At 38.8% G+C, this 26,798-nt stretch overlaps 1 protein-coding gene across 1 annotated transcript in view; it reads right to left on the bottom strand.

The window, feature by feature from the left end:
• The window catches only part of MDFIC2 (MyoD family inhibitor domain containing 2), a 127,398-nt gene that overhangs the window by 72,382 nt on the left and 28,218 nt on the right, over nucleotides 1-26,798 (bottom strand). Inside the window, exons 2-3 of the mRNA XM_087708208.1 lie at nucleotides 13,475-13,703; nucleotides 12,829-12,877 (exon numbers count right to left, since the gene is read on the bottom strand). Coding sequence (XP_087564334.1) covers nucleotides 12,829-12,877; nucleotides 13,475-13,703 — 278 coding nt within the window. The remainder of the gene's footprint in view (nucleotides 1-12,828; nucleotides 12,878-13,474; nucleotides 13,704-26,798) is intronic.

Below are 26,798 nucleotides of genomic sequence, written 5' to 3' on the forward strand. Positions count from 1 at the left end.
GAAGACTTCTTAATTTTGAGGTATAGGAGGAGGCAAGCATGGAGGCAGCTGCTGTGTTGCAATATTTTCAGGGAGGGCTTATTTTGGGGGAAAGGCTTATTTTAATGCATGTGTTCAAAAGCCCAATTGGGCTTATTATCCAGGGAGGTCTTATTTTAGAGGAAACAGGGTATCAAACTCACAAAACTAAGAATTGGATCCCTCAAAACATTAGAGAAATGGACATCTAAAGGAGAGGTAAAAAAAAAAGTCAAAATGGCAGGCACGCCTATGTAATCAAGGCATTGCCTCTTTTGTGTGCAAAATGTTAAAATTGTCTAGCCCCAGCTGTTCCCCTTAACTCTCACTCTCTTCCATTGATGCTCCTGGTTGGGATTTTGCAGAAAAGAGAAAAGTGACACTACCCAGTTAGATAATTTTAGATATATTTGTGCTTCTAAATATCTGTTGTGATATTTAACATAGCTGAAATAAAATAGACTCAGACCTTCTCTTCTTCTCCCTCTCTTTTGCAATTTATGCATGGCTTGGATTCACAAGTGGCAAGAATAATTTTCTTTTAAGTTTAGTTCATTTTTTTAAAAAAAGAAACCATAGCTGCTTTAAAATCTGGGGAAAAGGAAGACGATGTGAGGGAGAGACACTAGAGATAAGTTATTTGAACAAGCCGATTTAGTATCTCTTTTATATCCTGAACTGAAAAGAAGAGACAAAGGTTAGTGAAACACCTCTTTTCTTTAACAGGGATCCCTGCGTCTTAGCATGGAAAGAAGCATTTCAGACAAGTATCGTTTTTGTTATCTGGAAAATACTGTGACTCATATTCATGTTTAAAATGTAGGTTAAGTGAAGAGCAATCTGGCTTGCCAAAGAGACATTTGTCAAAAAGAAAATTACGACGTTCATTTCTCGGTGGGGAAAAGGGGAAAAAAATGTGTAGAAATGGCAGGATCATTTCTCTGCTCTCATTATACAATTGTTCTTGCTTGACTGCCCTCTGCTGGAATAGTTGAATTCTACACCACCATCCTCAAATGGCATCATAAGCTGACTTGATAATTGATGTAGATAAAGAACATAATGTTGTTTGAAAGTTGCCTACACCAGACTCGAACTAAGACATTTGCCATCCACTTAATTTTTAAATAGTTGAGGTAAAGCACTTGTAATCGAAGAAAATAACCATTCTTTTAATGAAGAAGGTAGGCATGAGATGGTAGAAAGGCTGCAATATGTATTTTGCCAAAATCTTGCATGGAATATACCAGAGACAGATACCTGAGATGACAGACATTGGAAATTCCTACAGTGCTTGGAAAGAGCTGGACTGAAAGACAGCATTGACGCACTGATCATAGCAGCACAAGAACAGGCGCCAGGCTGCAGATCAATAGAAGCTAGGATCTACCACACAAGATAGGACTGAGCTGAGAAGACTCAGGTACAGTCCAACAAATAGTAGCAGGATGTGTAGAGAGACTGTGCAGAGAGGCCTCAGAGGCAGTCCAACACATACTGGCAGACTGTAGGATGCAAGCAAGAACAGCATTACATGAAGGGCACAACTAAGTAGCCAGCATTGTATACAGGAACATCTGTAGAGGGAATGTGGTCTACACCCTTCAAAGTGTAGGTGGGATATCCCCAGAGTTGAGTTGGTACTGGTTTGCACCAGTTTGGGCAAACCAGTAGTGGAAATTGCGACTGGGTCACCCAAACTGGTAGGGACGGCAGGTTTGCCATACCACCGAACCAGTTCCCTGTTCACTGCGGCATGTTTTTTTGTGATATTTTTAATGTTCTGTGCATGCTCAGACCTATTTACAGGCAACTGCACATGGTCACATACTGAACCGGCAGTAACACCAGCAGAAACCCACCCCTGGATATCCCACAGAAGATTGTGGAAAATAAGAGGGCTATGATCCTGTGGAATTTCCAAATCCAGACAGCCAGGCAGGTACTGGCCAATCAATCAGACATCATAGTAGTAGATAATGACCAGCAGACACCATGGGTGATGGATGTAATACCAAGTGACAGCAACATCAGGAAGAAGGACTATCAGAAACTGGTGAAATACCAGGGACTGAAGGAGGAACTGAAGAAGATGTGGTCCCAAAGAGGTCCCAGTGGTGTTAGCAGCACTCAGGGATGTGATTCCTAATTTGGATTTGGATTTAACTTTATTTGTATGCCGCCCTTTTCCCTGAGGGGACTCAGGGCGGCTCACAATTCAGGGGGAGGGAAGGACAAAACAAGTTATACACATGAAGACAATACATCGTTAAAAAGCACAACAGTCATACTATTCGGGTGGGGTTGAAGTCTTTAGTCCCAGGCCTGTCGGGACAGCCAGGTTTTAAGGGCTACGTGGAAGGTCTGAAGGGTGGTGAGGGTACGAATCTCCACGGGGAGTTCGTTCCATAGGGTCGGAGCAGCCACCGAGAAGGCTCTCCTCCGGGTAGTTGCCAGTCGACATTGACCGGCTGATGGAATTCGGAGGAGGCCTAATCTATGGGATCTTATTGGCCTAGTGGAGGTAATTGGCAGTAGGCGGTCTCTCAAGTACCCAGATCCAATACCATGAAGGGCTTTGTAGGTGACAACTAGCACCTTGAAGCTCACCCGGAGATCAACAGGCAGCCAGTGCAGCTCGCGGAGGATAGGTGTTATGTGGGTGAAGCGAGGTGCACCCACGTTCACTCGCGCGGCTGCATTCTGGGGTAGAGTGACTCCAAAAGATCCCAGGAGGATCATTAGAGCTCTTTATCCAGAAGAGTGCGGTGATAGGAAAAGCTAATACCCTGCATAGAAGCTTAAAATTCCCAGGCCTCTGGTAGAGCAGTGCCCCTCACCCTTTTTGGCACTAGGGACCAGTTCCATGGGGAGAGGTTTTTCCATTAAGCAGGTATGGTTTTGCATGCTGCTTGCATCCAGGAAATAGGGCTTCGCTTGTTTGCGCAATCTGGTTTCTAACATGCTGCGACCCAGTGCCAGCCCACGGACTAGAGGTTGGGAACCTCTGGGGTAGAGGAATTGAGTTTGAAGCAGCAATTTTCAGTCATTTCTCCTTCTATGCACACAAGATTGTTATGGAAGAAAAAAGATGTTCTCTACCCAAAGAAGGGTAGGGTAGGAAACCATATACAGTAGGAACATGCTAATACAATAATTTAACTAACTGGAGCCTGATAGATGCCTCTAAACAGCCCGCCCATCCATCCGTCCATCATATCTCCCTCTCTCTCTCTCTCTCCTCTCTCTCTCTCTCTCTCTCTCCCCCCCTCTCTCTCTCTCTGTGTGTGTGTGTGTGTGTGTGTGTGTGTGTGTTCCAGCATAACTCTGGAATGCCTTGAGCAATTTCAACCCAACTTGCTACACAGATGGCTTACCCTCTGGAAACAAATACTGTGGAGATAAGACACCCTTAACACTCCTGGGGGGGGGGGGTGTCAGTTAAGATACAGCCTGTTGTGCCTTAAAATGGCTTCTACTATACTGCCTTAAAATGGCTTTTACTGTACAGTGCTGTGGAGTTGCCACTTCTACTTTCCCCCACCGGTCTCTGCATCCTTTTGGAAGAAAGTCAATTCTGAGAAATTGGAGAGATAGCTGGGACCATGGGGTAAGAAGAAATGAATGAAATGAAATTTCCCAAAGTACCTGAAGGCCAAACAAGGAATAATAAATGGAAATTGAACAAGAAGAGATTCAATCTGGAAATAAGGAGAAATTTTCTGACAGAGCAATCAGCTAATGGAACAGAAGTTGCCTTCAGAAGTTGTGGGAGCTTCATCACTGGAAGCTTTCAAGAAGTGACTGGACTGCCATCTGTCAGAAATGGTCTAGGGTCAGTTTGGGCAGGGGCTCAATCTACAAGGTCCCTTCCAACTCTGTTCAATTTCAATTTCAATTTACTTTATTTGTATGCCGCCCTTTTCCCTGAGGGGACTCAGGGCGGTTCACAGTTCAAGTGGGGGGGGGGGAGAAACAAACAAGTTACAAACATGAAAACCATACACCGTTAAAAAAGCACAACAGTCATACCATTCGAGTGGAGTTGCAAGTCTTTTAGCCCCAGGCCTGTCGGAACAGCCAGGTTTTAAGGGCTATGTTAATCTTTATAAATCTGAAATGAAACATTTAACACAGCAAAGTACTTGAACAAAATGGTTTGGTTGAGATCGGCATATGTGGGAATGATTGGGGTAGATTGTAGCAGAGGTGGGTTCCTACCAGTTCAGATCAGTTAGGCCAAGTAGATAGTAAATCGGCAAGCCATGCTCCCGAACTGGTTCTATCGGTGGCGCCGTAGGCGCCACCATCTTGGTTTTTTGCTTCTGCGCATACACAGAAGCAATTTTTTTACTTCTGCACATGAGTGTGTAGTGTACATCAAGTGTGCATCCCCGAAGCATGTTCCTGAGTGAACCGGCAGTAACTGAAGCTGGAACCCACCTCTGGATTGTAGGGGTGATTCCGAAATATAATTTTATCATATTTTATTTTATTTATCTATATAATAATTATTTTACTTTATTCCAATTTCATTTTAAACTTTATTTTATTCCAATTCCATTTCAAGTTATTTTTATCAGATTTTAGTAATAATTTGTGTCTGGGATTCTGCACTTTGATATGGCCCATGGGATAACCAATAAGGTAAACTAAATGAATAGAATTTCACAAAACCAACTTTTTGGAATTTACCCCCTTCCAAAAATCACAAAACAACCCTTTCACCCATAGGAGAGCTAGCCTGGATCTAAATGAGTACATGTTTGTATTTCATTTTCTGCTTTGTTGTTTCCAGCTTATTGAAACAAGGACTAAACCAAAAATTGGATAACATTTTCCAGATAAGCAAACTTATCTCCTCACTATTTGGAGACTCCTCTGAGCTGTTGCTTCTTCATTCATTCAGGCAAGAAATAATGTCCTTTTTAGCCAAATTGCATTTATTTAGAGTAACTCACTGAAATAAACTCACATTTCTACAATCGTAGCTCAATGGCAGAAAACATCCAGGATGTGTCAAGAAAGGAAAGACTATAGGAATAAAAGCACTACAGATTTTTAAGTTATCGCCAATCACCTATTCTCTGTGTCTTCTTGGTGGCCTTATTACATTTGCATACGCTATCAACAAATTTCAAATTGGCCTCAAATTAATGCTAAGTTTAAAATGATCTTTCAGTTCACTGCTCTTTCTGTATGAAACATTGATGACCTGCTTGTATCAGGTCAGTAAAAACCTACAATGGCCACCCTCAAATGTCTCAGTGCCAGTGTAAGGAAAGGGACCGGCAGCTAGTTCTTTCATCCTTGAATCTTTCTCTTTAGTCACTGTTTGATAAATGCAAACAATATCAAAAAGAAAAATTTAAATGTGTTTGACACACCTTGGTTAGCATTAGAAATTGTCACAGAAACTTTCTGTACAAGCCTCCAACTAACATGCCCTGAAAAATGAAATCCAAGGCATCCATCTTTTTCAAATCTATTTTATTAAGCACACTTTAAATTGACATGAAGGCCGTGGTGGCTCAGGGGCTAAGATTTTGAGCTTGTCAATCAAAAAGGTCGGCAATTTGAATCCCTAGCGCCACATAATGGAGTGAGCTTCCATTACTTGTCCCAGATTCTGTCAACCTAGCAGTTCAAAAGCACATAAAAATGCAAGTAGAAAAATAGGGACCAATTTTGGTGGGAAGGTAACAGTGTTCCGTGTGCCTTTGGCATTTAGTCATACCGGCCACATGACCATGGAGACGTCTTTGGACAGTTCTGGCTCCTCGGCTTTGAAATGGAGATGAGCACTACCCCCTAGAGTCGGGAAAGACTAGCACATGTGCAATGGGAACCTTTACCCAAATTGGCAAGCATTCGGAACCAGATCCAGAATTACACTCAATAAAAGCAAAAATTTGAACCTTCCCCCTGAGTCACAATCTCCAATCAATCCTCAGTCCAACAACTCAGTAACTCAAAACTCCACTTTCAAATGCTGCAGGCATTTTCTTTCTTCCCACGAAAAAGGAATGCTACCTAGACACCACATTCCCCCCATATCTTTTCACCACCCACCCTTACAGCAGTTAAAATTCGGCAAACCTGAGATAGTTGTTAAAAGCAGCTACTACAAGTCCAGGCTAATAGAGAAAAAAAAGAATACAAAGACTACAATAAAATATGGCTACACATATGTCATCTTCAGGGTCAACACTTTCTTGAGTCAAGTTTGATTTCTGGTGCCTGGATGGACACATCCATGTTATTTCATTGGCAACAATATGCAAGTGATTTTCCTTTGCTACTTTTGGGATGATTTTTTTTCCAACTTCAGAGAATAATCTACAACACCAGGCCGTCTTAGCTTTTTTTTTTAAAAAAAAAGTCAAGGTCAGTTAAGGTCTGCTATCTGTCATGATATCAAAGAGTGACTGAATGTTTATGTTTATTAAAAACAATGAGAGCTATGCTGGTTCATATAGGAAAAGGGGGAAATCTAGATACCCAAAGTAGAGTAATGTATTTATTATATATCAAAAATGGTAATCTTGCTTATGTAATTTTTGTATTTTTAAGAACTCTTCATCAGCCAAACAGAAAGTGGAAGGAAGAAGCGGATTTCAATAAAATAATAATAATTAGGGCAGATATTCTGCAGTAGAAGTTAGCCTGAAGGCAGATACTTTTAAAGGAACATAGGTTCCCCATTCATAGCTTTTGTGATGAGTGCTTGGTCCATTTTCTGGGGTAGCCATATATTTATTTATTTGTTAAAAAGGGAGGGGTGGTAGGAAAGAAAGCATATTTAACATTACACATTATTCTGAAAATTTAATTTTCCCCAGCTTATATTAGAAGGCACTCAATACAGCTTTTGAGGGTTTGCTACATGCTGTTAATAGGATTGTTTGCTGCCTTCTTGTAAAAGTTTGAAGTATAATTCTTGGTTCAGGATTTCTATTGCAATAAATTGCACAGGGAAGGGACATTAACTTTATTTTCTCCAACTTAGTACTCAGTGAATGCTCCCCACACACTTCAAATAGTCATAAGGAAAACATTATCATTCTCTTCCAGTAAGAACTGAAAATATCACACTGGCTTCATTTGAAACTAATGAGACATTAGCCTGTATAATCTTGGTTAGATAATGTTTCATGATTTTTGAGGTAGTGTGTGGCTGTGAGGTAAATGGCTGTGTGTCTCTGTGTCTGTGTCTCTCTGTGTGTGTGTCTGTGTGTGTGTGTCTGTGTGTGTCTGTATGTGTATGTTCCAGAATAACTCTGGAACGCCTTGAGCAATTTCAACCAAACTTGGAACACAGATTGCTTACTCTGTGGAAACAAATACTGTGGGGGTAAGATGCCCCTAACACCCCTCGGGGGGTGTTCTGTTAAGATACAGCCTGTTGTTCCTTAAAATGGCTTCTACCGTACTGCCTTAAAATGGCATCTACTGTACAGCACTGTGGAGTTGCCATGGCAACAGCTTCATAGTACTCTACAAGAGGGCTCCTGGTAGTAAGAGGGGAAATCCAACATTAGAAATTGCGGCGACGTTCATAGAAGGAGAGTTGGGATAAATAAATACCTGGGCAGCACTGGCTTATCAGCTAGTAGGTTGTAAATTCATGCAATTCACGATGCACAAATTTCAAGCAAATGTCCCCTATTCAGAGTCTGGAAAGTTCTGAGTCAATGGGAGAGATGGTAGCTATTGATGATGACGTGCTCAGAGTTTAGGAAGTATAGAGAGACCATTATAATTGGCAAGTCCAGAGTTGATCAGGTTTTATATTGGGTCACATAAGGTAGTCCTTGACTTATGACCACAATCAAGTACAAAATTTTTGTTGTTAAGTGAGACATTTGTTAAGTGAATTTTGCCCCATTTTATGATCTTTCTTCCCACAGTTGTTAAGTGAATCACTGCAATTATTAAGTTAGTAAACTGGTTGTTAAGTGAATCTGGCTTCCCCCCCTTTGCTTGTCAGAAGCTCACAAAAGGTGATCACATGACCTCAGGACACTGCAGCCGTCAGAAATATCAGTCGGTTGCCAAACATCTTCTGGAGTCCATTTAAGCTCACCCGTACTGCTTCAGTAATTCCATCCAGCCACCTCATTCTCTGTTGTCTCCTTCTTTTGCCCTCAATCTTTCCCAGCATTAGGCTCTTCTCCAGTGAGTCCTTCCTTCTCATTAGGTGGCCAAAGTCTTTGAGTTTCATCTTCAGGATTTGGCCTTCTAAAGAGCAGTCAGGGTTGATCACCTTGCAGTCCAAGGGATTCGCAGGAGTCTTCTACAGCACCATACTTCAAAGGCCTCAATTCTTTGATGCTCAGCCTTTCTTATGGTCCAACTTTCACATACCATTGGAGTTGTTAAGCTACTCTTACTTATTAGGAGCTGCTTAGCTATACATTATTAGTAGCATTTTTATTTTCCTCCAGAAGGTGTTTTTACATGTATAGTGGTATAAGAGAATATAATTTTTATGAGGTGGTGTATTAATAAATGACTGAAAAAAGACTGAATCTGAAGCAGGACACGAAGCCATCCTGAAAGCAGGAGAGTGCAGTCCTTTTGAACAGCTATGCAGAAGGTTTCTTTTTACTTTTTAAACATTTTATTAGGTTATAAGATAAGATACAAAACACAAAAGTAAATAGGAAGGCAATGGGGGGAAAGTGGGGGAGAGAAGTGAGGAAGGGCTGGAAAAAAGAAAACAAAGTATTGACTTCTGACTCCCTCTGTTGCAGTAACAAACACATTAACATCAAACCACAACTTTTTGATTTTTCATAGTAATTTAAACTAGTCATTTCTATAAGTATCTATCAATCTAATCGGTAGAATCCCAAATCAAAGTTTCATTTTTTCCCACCTCAAGCACAAAGTTCAGAAGTGGTCTCCATGTGGAAACAAAGTACTTACTTATATTCTTTTCTTTAATCAAAATAGCCAATTTAGCCATTTCTGCCAACATCATCAGCTTCGGCAACCATTCGTCCATGGTAGGAATTGAAGTGTCCTTCCATTTTTGTGCATATACTAGTCTTGCTGCTTGATGGATTGTTCAGAATTTGGGGGAGGGGTGGTCTCGGAAACCTGCTGAAACGGCAACTATTCTTCAGATTTCTGAGCCCCCAATTTTGAATGATCCATCCTCTCTACAAATATAGGTTTATCTCTCTTTTAAAGTCTGTAAGCCCGTTTGGCTATTCATCTAACTTGAGGAAGTTCAGAGTTTTGAGTGATTTCAACCTGTGCTACTTTGAGAGTAAAAGCAAGTCTGCATGGGTCTAACTGTATTGGAAGACGTGACACCTATCTGTTGGAAAACCTTTTAGCAGTTTTGCTGAGTTGATAAGTAACTCAGGTTCTCCTGCTTTGGCACGTGCAATGAGGAAGGAGAAGCATGTCTGACCACTTGCCCAAACTCACCACTTCAACCAAACCCCATCTTCATATGGCTGCTTGATGTTTTCTAGGAACTATTAAAATTTCAAAACAAAAAAAGCAGCAAAGAGAAGGCATTTAACCAATCCTTTTAACTCAAGACACCCAACACATCTGAAATCATGATGGCAGCAAATCAAACAGAGAAAGGGTAGAGAAATTAACAATGTGGACAGCAAATAGATGTTATGCCAACAGAGCCTTCTGCTGAGTTGATGACAGGTGAATAGCACTTGCACATAAGTTCATAGTCTCTTGCTTAAGGTCTCCCCTAGTGCAAGAGCTAGTGCTTCCCACTTCCCATACTAATACAATGTCAAGTATAGTGAGTAAGGATAAGCAAAAAATGGGTTAATCTATTTTCATATTCAGTATGGTGATCTTATAAGAGTTTCCCTAGCAATGATGAGGTCTGAAAAAATCTATCTTGATGGTGGAGAACAAACACATTTCTAGGAAGAAAATCTGGACTACTTTCTAGTGTAGCTATTTCAATAGAACTTAAGTCTCAAAGATGCGTTCAACCTCTGGAGGAAGATCTAGTTTAGTTTAGTTTAGTTTATTAGTTTTGTATGCCGCCCACTCCCGAAGGACTCCAGGCGGCTTACAATAAAAAAGGGAAGGGGGAAAATAAGACAATATTTTTTTTTAAATACAACAACATTCACAATTAAAGTGGGGCTGGATACTTCAACAGCCCCAGGACTGCCGGAACAGCCAGGATCTGGTAGCTTTACGGAAGGCCGGGAGGGTAGTAAGGGTCTGGATCTCAACGGGGAGGTCGTTCCAGAGGGCCAGAGCTGCAACAGAGAAGGCCCTCCCGGCCTTCTGATCTACTTTGTCCTCTTTAAGGAAGTCAATTTACAACATAATCTGGAGCACCTTCTGTTCATTCTGTAGCATGCAAAATCAAAGAAAAAGGACCAAAAGCACATAGGATCAAGATTTAGATTTTCTAGTTGCAACATTTTGAAAATATTTCCTACTGTACAATTTAAAAAAAGTAAGGTAACCAATCAAGACTTAAAAGCAACAACATCTTTGGAAACAAGATGTCTCCAAAAATATAAGTTGAGTATATATCTATATCATCTATATCTATATCTATATCTATATCTATATCTATATCTATATCTATAGCTATAGCTATAGCTATAGCTATAGCTATATCTATATCTATAGCTATAGCTATAGCTATAGCTATAGCTATAGCTATAGCTATAGCTATAGCTATAGCTATATCTATATCTATAGCTATAGCTATAGCTATCTATCCAGTAGTGAAGTTGAGGAAATTTGAATGTTCATTTCATCTGAACAATCGGGGGTTGAAATAGCCTTCCAGCCTGACCCCAACAGCTTTGGTGCCTTTTCATGGGAGAAAAAAACATCATGTTCCCTGGCACAGAAAACATAGCTCTGATAAACACAAATGCATTTAGATTCCCATTGGCAGCAGCCAATGGGAAAGCCAAACATTCCCTTGCCATTGTGCAGATTGAAGGGATTTGGGACCATGTCCAGCAATAACTGTTGTGTGAAGTTCAGTACAAAGAGCTGTTCTATCCCACCCCAGTTTAATGATGAGTGTAGCAGTGCCTATATATAGTACTTAAAGTGCCTTGTGATTGTTCTGGACAAAAAGTTCTCTGACTATGTGTGTGTGTTGTGTGTGTGTTGTGTGTGTCTATATACACATACACATGAAATTATTCCTATTCTTAGTATTAAGGTATCATTATTGTAACTTGGTTGCAAGTTACAAAAAAGCTATAAAAAGTTACAATGGAAACAGCTAATAAAGGCACTATTGAAGCCGTAACTTCTCTGCTTTTTCAGCACAGGGTTTATTTTATCTGGCTATTTGGATTAAACACAATCCAGGACAAAGCTGGTATGAAGATTTAGACTTTCTTAATGGAGAAGCATTTCATAATCACACACCCCCATGCATCTAAAAAGCCTTTTATTTAAACTAGTGACTTTGGTCACAGTGTGTCTTAAACACAATTCAGTTCTGTCATGCTGTTTTAATCAATCATCCCCTGTTTTTTAAAGGCAGGGAATAATATACCTTGATAAGATATTTTAATAAAATATGTTGCTGCTGCCACATAATTTTAATTTTCCAATGCATTATCCCAGAGTATGCCCTTAAAAAAAGTTGCAAAGGAGAGAAATGTTTAGAAGGAATACTTAACATCTTTCTTTTCTGCAGCAAAGTCAGTTATTGCATTATCCTCCTCTATTCCTTCATTATTTTCTGGAGAGAATTTATGGTACATGTCAGGCAAAGTCAAAAAATCCCAATTAAGTAATTAAGGGTGGACTATATCATTATTAACGCTATGAATATTCACCTCTTAAAATCTGTTATAGATGTGATTGAAATGCTATCTATTCTTAGTATATCTAACTTACATTTAGAAATATTTCTTAGGAGATATTTACCTAAACCTTACAGTAATAGACATTTCCTTTTCCGTGAACAGATGCAGCTAATTTCTGAACAATAGAAATAAGAATAAAATTTATGAAGTGATGCTGGGCCAAAATATTTTAGCACATAATTCCATTAATGCCTGCTTTAACAACTGTAATAATTTTGGGAATTAAGACGAATTCTTAAATTTGGGAAGTCTAGCATCCCTGATGATTTCTTGTTGGAGACAGTAGCCCACAATGAGCCATTGACTCGGCTATTTGCAGAAAATGGAAACTAGGGGAGCAATAGAAGTGAACTGTTTCCTTTCTAAATTAAACAGAGGCAGAGTCAACATTGAGATCTCGACAATGTTAATAATTGTGAATCAATAGAGCCAGCGCTACCATTAGGCAAAAATTAAACGAGGCCTTTAAAGGATGAAGTGAGATATTTGCTTTCCAGGGGATGTTTTCAAGTGTGATAAATGAAGAATTTTCCCATTTGTCCATTTACTAAAGCATATTTGACTAATTTTCCACTGTTCTGGACAAGTCACTATTCTTACCCTATCATCTGATGAAGCTGACAGGTCTGCTGTTCAGGTGACTCACTGAAAGAGTGCCAATGACAAGATGACCACAAAGAATATAAATCCTTCCATCTCCCACCATTCAGTCAGGACCAAAGAAGCTTTTGGGGATGAGAAGCAAAACATCTTCAAGGAAAAACAAAGTCCAGTTGCCTTTTTGGGGGGGGAAAGCACCTCTGGGACAACCATGACCTGGATGATTGAGAACCTCCATAGACATTTGACAAGTCTACTTGAAATTGTGAGAACATATGGTGGCAAAATGTTTCTGATTGAGTGATGTCAAGGCATTAAAATTGTTTCCATGAGGAGCATAATCAGTTTCAAAGCACTGACTTACCAGTCTGTCTGCAAAAACTTGTAGCCCTTGACTACAATGCAGATGATCCCTAAGCACATTTACAGACAAAACATAAAACTGTATGGCAACTAATCTGAAATGGTATAGGGTCTCCTGCTTGAGCAGGAGATTGGACTAGAAGACATCCAAGATCCCTTCCAGCTCTATTCTGATGGGTTGGTTGGTTGGTTGGTTGACACTTCTATAATTGATACATTAGTGCCTTAAATGCCATATTGGAAATCTATAGAATGTGTTCTACCACTGTGTTAGGCCTTCTTAAGTATCAGCCTGAAGGATAGGCAAGGCAATTCCTGCACCAACTGTATTGTCTGAGAATAAGATTTGATTTGCATAGGTGGAACAAACTGTGAACCATCTGTATTAACTGAAGACAGAATTCTGGATTCCTGAGATAAAACATTAACAGCATATCAGCTTTGGCTTTCATGTCTCTATTTATGTGTATGTGTCCAAGCTGCACAGTGAATTATCTTGTGCAAGGTAGACAAAATATCTATGCTTGTGATTAGCTATTTATCTTTCTTACAATACTAGAGTACTGGAATACTTATTTCAAAACCTGCATGACCTCAAAAATGAGAGAGGGTTAAATGATTCTCTTAACTTTCATTTTAACACTGACCTTCCTAGTTTTCTTAATGGATTTATTATGGATGTACAGGGAATGGAATGTAGCTGAATCTTTTGTGGTTCATTTGACCTTCGTGGAGAAGTGAAAGGTGATTCTAGAAATATATGGCCTTCTAGAAGTCCTTTCTGTTCTGTCAGGGATGCCTTAGTTTCTGTTGCTACACTGGATCCTTCCAATTCAATGATACTGGCATGAAAATTGAGGTCTTGCTTAGATTCAGCTTAAGATATGAAGACAATCATTACCTGTTAGGCTTACTAGTGATCAAAAACAATGAGAAGATAGCTTAGCAGCTAGTTAAAAGTGCTCCATGTCCCATCTCGAACAAGAGTTATCTTGAAGCAGTCCGGAAGTGGGATAATTCAGCCTTTCTCATTTAACAACAATACAATAAACTACAATATATTTCAATCAAATAACCATTCCAAAATTAACAGTAGGAGTCTCAATGTACTCCCAACAGATCTTGTGAGAAGCTAATATAAAAAGTTCCATACAAACGAACACTGTGCCCTTGTGGTGAAGGACCTATGAATCATTGGTCAATGTTTGGTTATATTGTATAAGAACACAAGTCTCAACCAAGAAGAGTAATATCTGAATAGACACAGAGAGATCTATGATGTCATATGTTTGTCCATTGCCTTAAATGTACCAGAGCTTTTTATCCAGGAAAAATAATAAACGGATTGAACTGAAAATAGTTATTTTTAACATTCTCTTACATATTCCATTTCTTTCCCATAATGTTTGTATTCACTTCAAAATGGAAGACCCATGCATCAAAATTCATACCAAGAAAGCATCTTGCTTAAACAACAATCAGCTGGGACATTTTCTTTCCAAACAAAACCAGTTTCCATCTGCTGAGCCCTTATTTCCATTACCTTTCAAGATGCAACGCACAGCATATTTTTCTTTCTCTGAGCTAATATAAATAGACTCGGAAAGGAGGCATTATTTAGGAAAAATATTAATTAAAATTAACAATAGGGATGGCAGTGCTTGTGGTTCTAAAATTAGAGATGGGTTATTTAATAATACATAGCCATTTCATTGTGATTAGCTTTTAGGCTCGGCTTTACATGTGTGACATAAACATTGAAATATGATGGTGCTCTTCTCCTCTCTAAACACAGTTTCTCTCCAGAGCCTTGGATTTTTGGCTAGCTCGGTCTTTTTTTCCTATAATAAAATTGGCAACCTCTAGATCTTTAGTGGTAGAATTTAATACTAGAGGGGCAGCCTCTCCAAACTGGTTTGAAAAAGAAATAGAACTTGTTTTACATGAAGCTTTCTCCCCTGCGGATATTTATATATGTTTCCATTGCAGTAGTTTCTGATAATATTACCCAAACCCAACAGTTTATTCTCTGTAATGGTCCATGCTTAAATAAGCTACTGAATGGATCTATAAATAATAGGGCTTGTACATGCATCTTTTAATGTGCTCATATTTTCCTCCTTATGTTTCACGAAGTTCCTCTGTTCTTGCTTTCAGTCTATAACTAAAATATATTAGACATTCAGCCGAAATGTTTTTCCTTCTTTAGATTTTAGCAACAATTCCAAGAGTTTTGTTTTGCTTTTTTTTCCCTGATAGACCTGCTGCCTCTATATTATTACTCTTGAAGGAGTCCTGTACATCATAACTTTTTAGTTTGTAGTTAGGTTGCCCTTCGACGTAATGAATAATTATTAGAGCAACTGAAGGAAGACTCTTCACTTAACTTGTATCTATGCTTTGAAAATCATGACTGTGTGTTAGCTGCTGGAGGACTATTTTCTTAACATATTAAAATATATGGAAGTGATGCTCTCTCTTTGTAAAGTTGCAGGTACTTTGTAGTTCCAAAGTTTAATTTTTGGAAGAGCTGTGTAATATGTTTCTCTGAATTTTGCAATAACTTTTATGGACAAAAACATGGGTTTCATTATGGCATCTTTGTGGTGAATCTGATTTATTCCAGAGGTTTTTCTTTAGAAAACATTTCTAAAAGATGTAGATATAGAAACAATGTAGTGTGTAATAAGAGCACAAAAGAAGGGACAAGGAGGAGAGAAAGAGGGGGAAAGGAAAGAAGGGGGAAAGAGCAGAACCCATACAAGAAAAATATATGGATAGCAGGGCAAAAGAGGTACAGAAAAGAAAAGGCACAAGAAACAAGGGGGGGGGAAACACCCACTGCTGTCAGCTGAAAATTGGGGTGACCCTGTCAAAAACATGACAGGGAACAGTACCTTTCTTGGCTGTCACTGACAACATTTCCAGCAGCTGCTTTGCAAAGGAGGTGACTGGCGTGTGAGTAGAAATATCTAAGACATTGTGCATTTATTTTGTTGCGAAGAGAGAATTTAAGCTGGGAACACGGATTCATCTGTCATTATCATATTCTCTGTTGAGTGAATGTTGCCCTTGGCAATGAGGACGTGGTTGCTAATTTAGTTTTCGTTGTTCAGCATCCCTGTTCTTTCTTTGCTCCACTCAGGGCCTGTGATTATACTTTTATATTTACACAGAAAGACAGAAACATATGGTATATGCATACATGCATGCACATGTATGTATACATAAGTGAAAGCAAATAAAATGAAACTATGTTTTATCCTTCAGGCCCAATGCATAGAGTATTTTAAAATCACACAAGATTCCTGGTTTTAGACATTGCAAACATATAATTGTTCAGGGGAGGGAAACCAATTCTCTGTTGCTGTGATTTTAAACAAATATAACATATGTCGTTCGGCCATGTGGAGAAAGAGCTCTGGACTCCACTTTATGCTCCAAGAAAAATATATCCATATTTTTTTAAAGAGGTATTTCTTTTATATTGGTATAAATAGTTTGGTATTTATAAATATTGGTACATTTGTATTGATATAAATGCAGTTTTAATTTGCTTTTAAAAGCTTATTCCAAATGCTTGCTTTAACATTCATAGGTAAACAAGAACATACGAAGATTTATCTTGATTTAGATATTTAATATACTTTGATTTTTTTTTATCTTAAGGCGTTACATTTTCCATACTTCCTGATGGAAGTTTAAAAACAAATCCAATTCTGCCAATTATAGTAAAATAATTTCCCACTTTTTTTGTTCTTAATTGTCTGAATTTTACCTCAGAACTTTCTTGAGGAAGCCATATGTACAACTCTTGTCCAGCTATTTTAAAGTCTGTTTCCATGAGTGGTAGGAATATAATGTTTCCTGCTTTGTAACTTTGATTCCTTCCATTGAATCTAATTAACTTAAATTTTGTGAGATTTCAACCTTTTGGTTATTACTTCTATTTTGTTAAAAACATCACGCCAAAATTTTGAGATTTTATTGCATTCCCATCGAAGATATATAAAAAACCTTCCTGATTGAGACAGATAATTTTTTTCCAGATATTCCCAATTGTGATTTAGGCAATTGCTTACCTAAATCTGTCTCCAAAACCTGTTTCAGGCTTAACAGTAGAGAGTTATCTAGATCTCTTTCCAACAAGTACAATTACAGTTCTGGGTTATGCAAAGGTTAGGAATGTACGGAGCCTTTGGGATATGCAAAATAATTTAAAAATATTTCTCAAAATTGAAGAGTGGACAATTACAGATTAAAAGTGCTGCCTATTCCAGCCCTACGTCACTAGCAGACATCAGTTATTTATTTTGTACAATGACAATAAAGACTATACTATACTATTCTCTCATCCTTCCTCTTTCCACATATTATATAGGCTTTGATCATTTCCCTTCTACTCACAAATCTGAAAGATCCCAGAGATGCCCTTGGCTGACCCATGGAACTGTGTCATTTTGTTGTGCAAAGAGAAACAAAGCAACAACCTGTAAATTACGAGGAAAACTGTAACTCTGCATATCCTCAGGTGTTTCCTTCCACCAGGAAGGAAGAGAGCTCATCTACCTGTTGCCAATGACTGCCAGTCAGCTCTACCTTGCCAACAGGCATCTAAGTCACTCCCTCATTCTTTCCTTGCTGGCCCAAGGGTCTTAAGAGATTTCAAATTTCAGTCTCGGTTCCAAATCAGTCAATGGCCACTTGTCTGTTGTCTTGTACTTTGCTGCCAGATAATTCGGTGCAGGGGCCAGAGGAAAGAGAAGAAGAGTGAGGATTGGTCCTACCATCTGACAGTAAGAACAATCAACCAATGGAACAGCTTGCCTTCAGAAGTTGTGGCAGCTTCATCATTGGAAGTTTTCAAGAAGAGACTGGGCTGCCATTTATTAGAAATAATATAGGGTCTCCTGCTTGGGTGAGGGGTTGGACTAGATGACTACAAGGTCCCTTCCAACTCTGTTAATCTGTTAATCTTTGCCTTGCAACATGCAACCTACAGATTTCTGGGAAGTGTATTTGGAAGGGGTGGTGGCCCTGAAGCAGCCACAAATTTGCCAAAAGTCAATCCCACAGAAGTCATGGGTCCTAGATTTTGAACACATTCTGTAAATTAGCACATTCAAAGTCTGTTGATTGAAAAATTGTTGCTCTGTGATGCACTATATCACCCAGTTGAAGGTTAAGAAATATCCAACAGACACAAGAGTTTTAGTAGTAAATAGTTTATGGGAGTCTCAGTTCAAAACACCCAAAAGGCAGCCTGATTCTTGTCCTTATGACAATCGGTTTCCAATAGAAAATTGCTTGTGTTCTCAACATGCTTTATAGAAGTAATAAATAGCACCACTATGTATAACTGTAATAACTGAGTTCTAATATTCTATGTTGGGACGTGGTGGCTTAATGGCTAAGATGCTGAGCTTGTGGATAGAAAGGTCTGCAGTTCAGCGGTTGGAATCCATAGTGCCACGTAATGGAATGAGCTCCCGTTATTTCTGTCAATCTAGCAGTTCGAAAGCATGCAAGTAGAAAAATAGGAGCCACCTTTGGTGGGAAGGTAACAACACTCCGTGTGCCTTAGGCATTTAGTCATGCCGGCCACATAACCTCAGAGACATCTTCAGACAGCGCTTTCTCTTCGGCTTTGGAATGGAGATGAGCATCGCCCCCTGGAGTCAGGAACGACTAGCACATATGTGCAAGGGAAACCTTTACCTAATATTATATGCTTTTCTCTCCTATATCTCCTGATAACTATAAGTCAAGCCATGAGTTATTACTTTCACTATGCATAATTTGAAGCATCCATTGAGATCTAACCAGGCTTTTGTTGAGGGCTTTTGGGCATGCTCCTTTCATATCTTCTTATAGATGTGTGCTTAATTTATCTCTTTCTTATCATTTTGATAAGTGAGAAAAAAATATTAAACGCTATTAGCAAGCTCAGCATGAAAATCAATTTTAGCTCTGGTCAGAGAAAGCTGTTTAAAGTCTTCCATTTTGCTGAACAATTTCATAATTACAAGAGATCTGAACGTATTCTACATACTATGCAAAATAGACTTGTAGAATTCTAAACTAGAGGAGTTTAGAGAGAAGGCTGTCAGCCAGGGAGTCATAGCTTTTCATTGTGCTTCTTATAAACTCAGAGGAACCAAACAGCATATTTACAAAGTCAGTTAAGTACAACTGTCCACACAAATACATGTTCTTTATAGAAAAGCAAACTTTATGTCAGGAGATATGAAAAAATGTGATGCAAAATCTTTATTATTTTCAAAACTGGTAAAAATAGGGTGGACTTGAAAAAGGGAAGAATTCAACTCCTTCTCCAGTTTAGGGCTACCAGATCTGGACTGTGTCAGGCCTGGAAGCCATCTTCGGCATTGGATCTTCTGGCCTGCCACATATAGTGCTGTGGGAAACTGGGAGGGTGGGATTGTATGGAGTTGGGGGAGATATATAGTCATAAAATACTCCTTTCTCCGAGAGTCAAGGACATTCTTCCCTTCACCTGGAGGGCAGTGGTGGTTTGCTCCCGGTTCGAACCGGTTTGGCCGAACCGGTGGTAATGGTGGCGGGAGGCCCGTCACCCGCCTGGACACTACTGCACATGTGTAGAAGCACGCATGGGAGCACATCGGTAGTAAAAAAATTGGCAACCCACCTCTGCTGGAGGGTTGTGACTGGGAGGCATCTCCAGTTGGGACAGTACCTTGATTGGACCATGTGATGGACATGTGGGTGCTGGCCAGTGACTTTGGGTGGGGAAAACCTGGAAACTTTCAGATTCAGGTTTTCCCAGATGTGCCAATATGACATCTCTAATAAAATGGAGCTTTGAGGAACTTCAAGCCTTGGAATCTTCTTTCGTTGGGGGTGTTACTTGGAACCCTGACAGACTGTGCTTAGTGGAAACACATTGATGTAATTTTTCCATTTTGAACTGATACCTACTAAATTGGTAATTTCTCAGTTTCCTTGGCTTAACAAGCACAAATAAGCTCCTGGGATTCCCCACCCACAATGATTGCTGTAATATTGCAAATATGAAAGTTGTAGCTGCTCCAAAAATTATATGCAATCCTGAGTTGTGTTAACAGAGGGATAGCATCACAAGAAGTGATAACACTGCTTTATATCGCAATAGTGAGGTTGCATTTGGAATACTAGGTACTAGTTCTGATTGCTACATTACAAAAAGATGCTGAGACCCTAGAAAGAGTGCAGAGAAGAGCAATAAAAATGATAAAGGATAAATTGTATGATGAACAGTTGAGGAAGATAGGTATGGCTAACCATTGAGGAGAAGGATTAGGGGATATTATAACTGTCTTTGAGTATTGGAGGGGCTATGACAGAGAGGAGGGGACTGACTTATTCTTCAAAGCACCAAAGAGCAGGACAAAAAGTAATGGGCGGAAGCAGAGATCCAACCTAGAAGTGGGAAATTTTCTGATGGTTAGAACAATGAATCAATGGAAAGTCTTGCCTCCTGGGGTTGTGAGTATTCTATTACTGTACATTTTCAGAAATAGACTGGACCACCATTTGACTGGGATATAAGATCTCCTGCCTTGAGTAGAGGGTTGGAATAGAAAACCTCTAAAATCTCTTCCATCCTTAATGTCAGGGTTCCAAATAGCATCCAAAAGTAAATCAGAGTCCAAGGCAAGGTATTGCTCAAACTTCCAAATTATTAAGAGAGCCATGTTGGCACATCTGGGAAAACCTGAATCTGAAAGCTTCCCGGTTTTCCCACCCAGTTGAAAGTTCAAGATCTTGCCCCCACACCCACAAGTCCATCACATGGTCCAATCTTCCACTGCCATGCTGGTAGTTCCACCCATCCAGTTCCAGTCAGGTGCAGAGGTGCAGAGAGAAAGGATGACCTTGGCTTTCTAGAAGGAGTTTTGTTTTGGCTACACATTAAGCAACTCCGTACAATCCCCCTCCCATTTTTCCACAATAGAAAATACATAGTAAAATAATAGAAAGTACAGCAGGCCTGACAGGCGGCCTCTCCTCAGAAGAAAAGCGTATCCTGAAAAGAGAATAATGTGGGGCCTGCAGCCTGCAGCCATCTTTATTTTGGATCTGCTATCTATGATACTATGTTCTATATCTTTTCAAATATTTCCAGGCTAAGAGGTTGCTTAAAGGGAAGGTATGGTATGCATGAGAGCAGTTAACGTGAGATTACCTCTTTTAATTTCTGTATTAATTGATACTAGCTTGTATCTTTGTTACAATGCCCTTGTATTTTCAGTACAATTATTTGTCTCTTATTCATATATATTTCACAGTTAAAATTCAAAAGAAGGCTACAAACAGACGAAACAAATAAAGAATGATAAATACGTGTGAAATGTCATGACACTTTAATTTTCACAAGCCGGGTTTGAGAACATGTGTCAATTTACCCTTTTCCAATTTTGGTGACTTCCAAGTTCAGTGCAGTACAGTACAGATTTCTACTCCTGGAACTCCCCGACCCAACCAGCAGATTCGTTCTTTTTTTAAAAAGTGCTAGGAACAGAAATCTGCACATGGGGGGTGAGATAGGGAGGCAGTATTGTTCATGCTTAACAATCATTATTTTGAGAAATCTTATTTAGAATTCTCCATACCATGAAATGCACAGCTAGAGGTTTGATTCTTGTTAAGCATAAGGAAGTGACTTGTTTGCAATACAAGGATTTAAAGAATGCCTCTCAGGCAGCAGACTTCCTCATAGAAGAATATGTATGGCGGATGTGGATTTCTTTTCAAATCAGCATTGATTTATACAGAAACAAATCCATAGGGAAAAATGACTTAAGAAACAATGGAAGATTTAAAAAAAAATATTTTAACAAGACAGCCTTTTGATTATTTTTTCATATTGTTTCAGAAGAACCCACTGCACATAGCAAACAAGACAGGATCCTTTATATGATGCTATAAAGTGGGATTACTAGGCAAATAGAACATAGCATTTGCAATAAATGCAACCCTCAATCATCTCCCTCCAAGCTTACAACATGCTTTTATTTTTTTCTACAGTATTTCAGGTGTTGTGTTTAGAGATGATATTCTTGGTAGATCTTGAACTCTCTCCTAAAATTGTCAACCCATCATATATTTTTACTTACCCACACTCTGTTTTCGTTGAGCATCATATCTAGGGAGACAGTGCAGATGGTCTCCATCTTAAAATTGATCTAAAGCTGCCATGCCATCTCCAAGGTACCAATAACAATGTCTCCTAAAGGTAATATTTTGTGAGATACAGTGTGGCCTTACCAAGGCATTATAGTGGTATTAATACTTCACATGATCTTGATTCTATCCCTCTGTTTATGTAGCATAGAACTGTGTTGGCTACATATTTAAGTGATTGTCCACTAGGACTCCAAGATGTCTCTTGTGACAGTTATAGTATGTAACTGTCTATAGTAGATACTTGTATTCTGTCTACTATATATTCTAAGTGGTTAGATCATTAACAATCAGAATGAGTAAGAATCCAGAGCTATTTGGAAAGATCTTCTGATGATCTTCCCCTCTGTTTTTGGACTTTCCCATTAAGCAGAATATTTTGTTGAAGTAGCAGCAACCCACAACCTCTGGACTTTCAAATAGAGGGCTAAGTAGGGTCAGCGTGCTTAATATTTGAATGGAAGACAATCTGAAAACACTAGGACTGTAGGCTAAATGGCTGTGTCAATGAACTTACCAAAAGTCATTATATGCACAAAGATATATTTACTGCATAGACAGAGACACAAACACAAATATCATTTTGCATCACATCCTAAATGCTGAGGGATTTCTTATCTTTCAATTTAACTGCACACCTTGTCTATACGTCCGTACTGATAAGGAGGGTTGGAAATAAAATGTGAGCAAAAGTTATTATTTATTTTGCATATACCATACCTAATGAACCCTGCCTTGGAAGGTTTTTTTTTAAAAAAGAAGTGAATTTATGCATATAAACCTGGTCAAATTAAAATGTAAACTAGTACACAGTCAAAGGTAAGACATAAAAGAATTTGCAGCAACTGTAGCTTCCAGGAGAACAATCATAAAATTAATTTCCTGACTTGCACAGTAATATCAATAGAACATTTCATCAGTAAGTGCCCAGATTGGTTTCTAACATTGATGGATATGAGGTGGGGAAAGTATTGAATTTTCTTTCTAATTAGCTTTTTTAAAAAAAATAATAATAAAATAGCCTCGTAATAATTTTCCTTCATGTCTTGTGCATAAAGGTATCTGTGTATAGGAATTTAATTTATATGCCAATGATGTTTTATGCATTGTCCTCCCTGCATCTCATTAGTATCATTAATAGGCACTCCACTACATTGTGTTACAAGGTTAATTGGGATAAATCCAAAAATATTCATTCTTTCCCTTTCCACAGTAAATATGATATCACCTACTACAGAATTCACCTGCATAAATTCCAATCGTAAGTTATTTAGGGAAAACTTTCCTTATGGTGTCACACTTACTTTTGGGCAAAATGTTAAATATAGCTAGTTAAACTGGCAATACTATAATAACAACATCAGAGGTGACACTGTAATCTGCCATGGATATTGGATGTTGCTGTCTATAAAGATTGTGGTAGTGATGTCTTGTTTTCTTTACCTCTCTTCAGAATGAAATTATGTATTGAAATCATATGATTTGAATAAAAATATAAAGTACTGTTGTATATCTTTTGAATATAAATATATGATTTGAATATAAATATAAAGTAGTGCTTTACAATGCCTTGCTATGGCCACACTTGGGATATTATGTCCAGCTTCGGTCACCACAATATACATAAGATGTTGAGACTCTGAAAAGTGCAGAAAAGAGCAACAAAGAGGATGGGGGTGGGGACTGAAGACTAAGACATAGGAAGAACGAGTATGAGATTGGGTATGCCTAGTTTAGTGAAAAGAAGGATTAGGGGAGACATGACAGGAGAATTTGAGGAGCTGTTACAAAGTTGAAGGAGGCAAACTATTTATCAAAGCACCAGAAGGCAAAACAAAAACCAATGGATGGAAACTAAACAAAGAGAGAAGTAAGGGAAAATGTCCTAACGGTGAGAACAATCAACCAGTGGAATGCTTTGCTTTCAGAAGTTGTGATAGCCCCCACCACTAGAGGTTTTCAAGAAAAGACAGACAGCCACTTGTCTGAAATGATATATACCCGTGATGGGAAACCTATGGCACGTGTGCCGGAAGTGGCATGCAAAGCCATATCTCTGGGCACGAACGCCATCGTCCATTGCTCTCCCAGGTTCTGGCATGCCTGCCAGCTGATCTTCACATGCATGGGAGTGCTGGAAATCAGAAGAGCAGCCGCCTGGCGCACATGCACACAACAGGAAGATGATGTTCTGGTTTCCAGCACGCACATGCACACTGGCCAGCTGATCTTTGCATGCACATGCATGCCAGTAACCAGAAGACTAGGTGGCCAGTGCACATGCGCGCACCAGAAATGGGAAAATCATCTTCCTGATGCACGCATGCATACCGGGTGGCTGCTCTTCTGGTTTCTGGCTCACACACACACACATACACACACACACCTGTTTCAGCACTCGGTGCTGAAAAGGGTTTGCCAATACTGGTATAGACTCTCCTGCTTGTGCATAGAGGTGGACTGGATGATCTCCTTCCAATTCTGTTATTCTATGTTCTGTGATACCTTTAGCATCTAAAGGGGGAGAATGCACAGTTGAAAACCTGTTGAAAAGGTGGCCCTCCAAGATAATCCTTTGGGATTGGGCGGCCTATAAATTTATTAAACATTAAACATAATCAACTCATTTAGACCTCACATTCAACACAATGAGCCAAACTTCTCAGAGATGGACTGAGAAAGGTGATGGTCAATGCCATGCTCCTGCATTCACCCGATTCCTTGGAGGACTCAGGGTAAAGAAATGGAAAGTGTGATCGCTTTAAAGAAGATATACTCTGTGATAGTGCAAAAACAGGGAATTGATATACTTACCTAATTTTAGGAGACATCTGCCAATTTCAGTGCATTGATTTGGTGCCCTCCCTGTCCTAATGAAGTACATTACTTTCCAGGCCAATCAACCTGTACAGTTATGTTCCTGGTCAAAAAAAAAGGGGGTGGTGGAAATCAGTATAGTATTTCAAACCACTTTCCCTAAATATGTAAATTTTTCATCTCCACAGCTGAATCATTCCCAGGGTTTCACCATGAGATACATTCCAGAGGGGGAGGAGTTTCATTAAAGATATTTTTTTAGCTTTTATGTAATTTTTACTTTTGTATGTTCTATGTTTTTTTTAACCACATCTTTCTTATGCTGGTCTTCGATTGTAATAAAGGTTGATTGATTGATTAGCTGGGAATGGGAAGCTTAAGCAAGTATAGCAATAGCAATAGCAATAGCAGTTAGACTTATATACCACTTCATAGGGCTTTCAGCCCTCTCTAAGCGGTTTACAGAGTCAGCATATTGCCCCCAATAATTTGGGTCCTCATTTTACCCACCTCGGAAGGATGGAAGGCTGAGTCAACCTTGAGCCGGTGAGATTTGAACAGCCGAACTGCAGTCAGTTGAAGTAGCCTGCAGTGCTGCATTTAACCACTGCGCCACCTCGGCTCCAAGTCATGGTAGAGGCAGATGGTCCAGGATTGGGGTTAATAGAAGTGGAGCAGACCAGTTCATAGAACAAAGAACATAGAATAATAGGGTTGGAAGGGACTTAAAAGTTTTCAGTCCAACTCCTTTACCATTCTGGATAAATGGTTGTCCAATCTCTTTTGAAAACCTCCTGTGTTGGAGCACCCACAACTTCTGGAGGTAAGCTGTTCCACTGATTAATTGTTCTGTGTCAGGAAATTCCTCCTTAGTTCTAAATTGGATCTTTCACCTGTTCACTGAGTTCCAGTCCTGCCCTCAGATATATCAGTAGGATAGAAAGAAGAATGGCCAGATTTCTTCCACTACTAAGTGGAAACATTATTTTTTAATTCCATTAACGCTGTATCATTTTAAAGCTTATGCTACTTATGTGTGATGTGCTACTGATATAATTTTAAAAACAAATTGATTCTACTTATCTCAATTCCGATTACCCAATTCCAAAGCAGGAATCAGAAACAGGGAAGATTTCTTTCCATTGATATTATGAGACATTGCCAAATAACTATTGGCATTTTAAACTTAGCTTTTAAAAACTTTTGAATAGAACATGAGGAATTGTGAAATGCTAAAGCCTATTAAATTCCCAAGAAGTAGCTATTGACATTAGGATGCTAGGATCTGTTATATTTTGATGCCTACATTTGCACAATATTATTAGTTGCTTTCGTTGATGCAACTAAACATCAGGTATTCTGTGTGTTGTGGGGAAAGCAAACTTCAAACATAGATTTTAAGAGACTCTTGCTGCATTAGAAGTCCTAATGTTATAATCTGTTATAATTCCCCCTATGCTTTATTTGAATTGTATACTTGGGAGGAATATTTTATGATTAGAAAGGTGAGTGATGAATGAAGTTCAAAAAGGTAATGAAAGAATTGTAAGAAATTTTACAAAATCCCCATCTGATTCTCAGACATAATAATAGCAAACAATGGCCATAGGTATTTGAGTTTGTAATTATACAGCATTATATTATCTAACATTTACCTTATTTAGGAAAAAAAACATATTGCATCTAGTTAGCAAAATAATTCCCTGAAGCATAAATCTGATAAAACATCATGAAATAGCTATGTAATTCAATATTTTTTAGTTCCTCGTTTGTTCTTATTAGATTCATGCTATTCTCAATGTTTGTCTCTTTGGGCATCAAGTAATATTTGCATCTTATGTCAACAAGCAATTAATCTTTAATTTACATTAACTAATTTAAAGCAGATAAAGTTACTGCATTTAATACATGTTGAGCGTAAACTAAAGCAAGCTCCTAAACAGAAAATGA

This window comes from Thamnophis sirtalis, unplaced genomic scaffold, assembly GCF_051295495.1.
Source record: "Thamnophis sirtalis isolate CommonGarterSnake01/CBP01778 unplaced genomic scaffold, rThaSir2_p1.2 scaffold_3, whole genome shotgun sequence".
Lineage (NCBI taxonomy): Eukaryota > Metazoa > Chordata > Lepidosauria > Squamata > Natricidae > Thamnophis > Thamnophis sirtalis.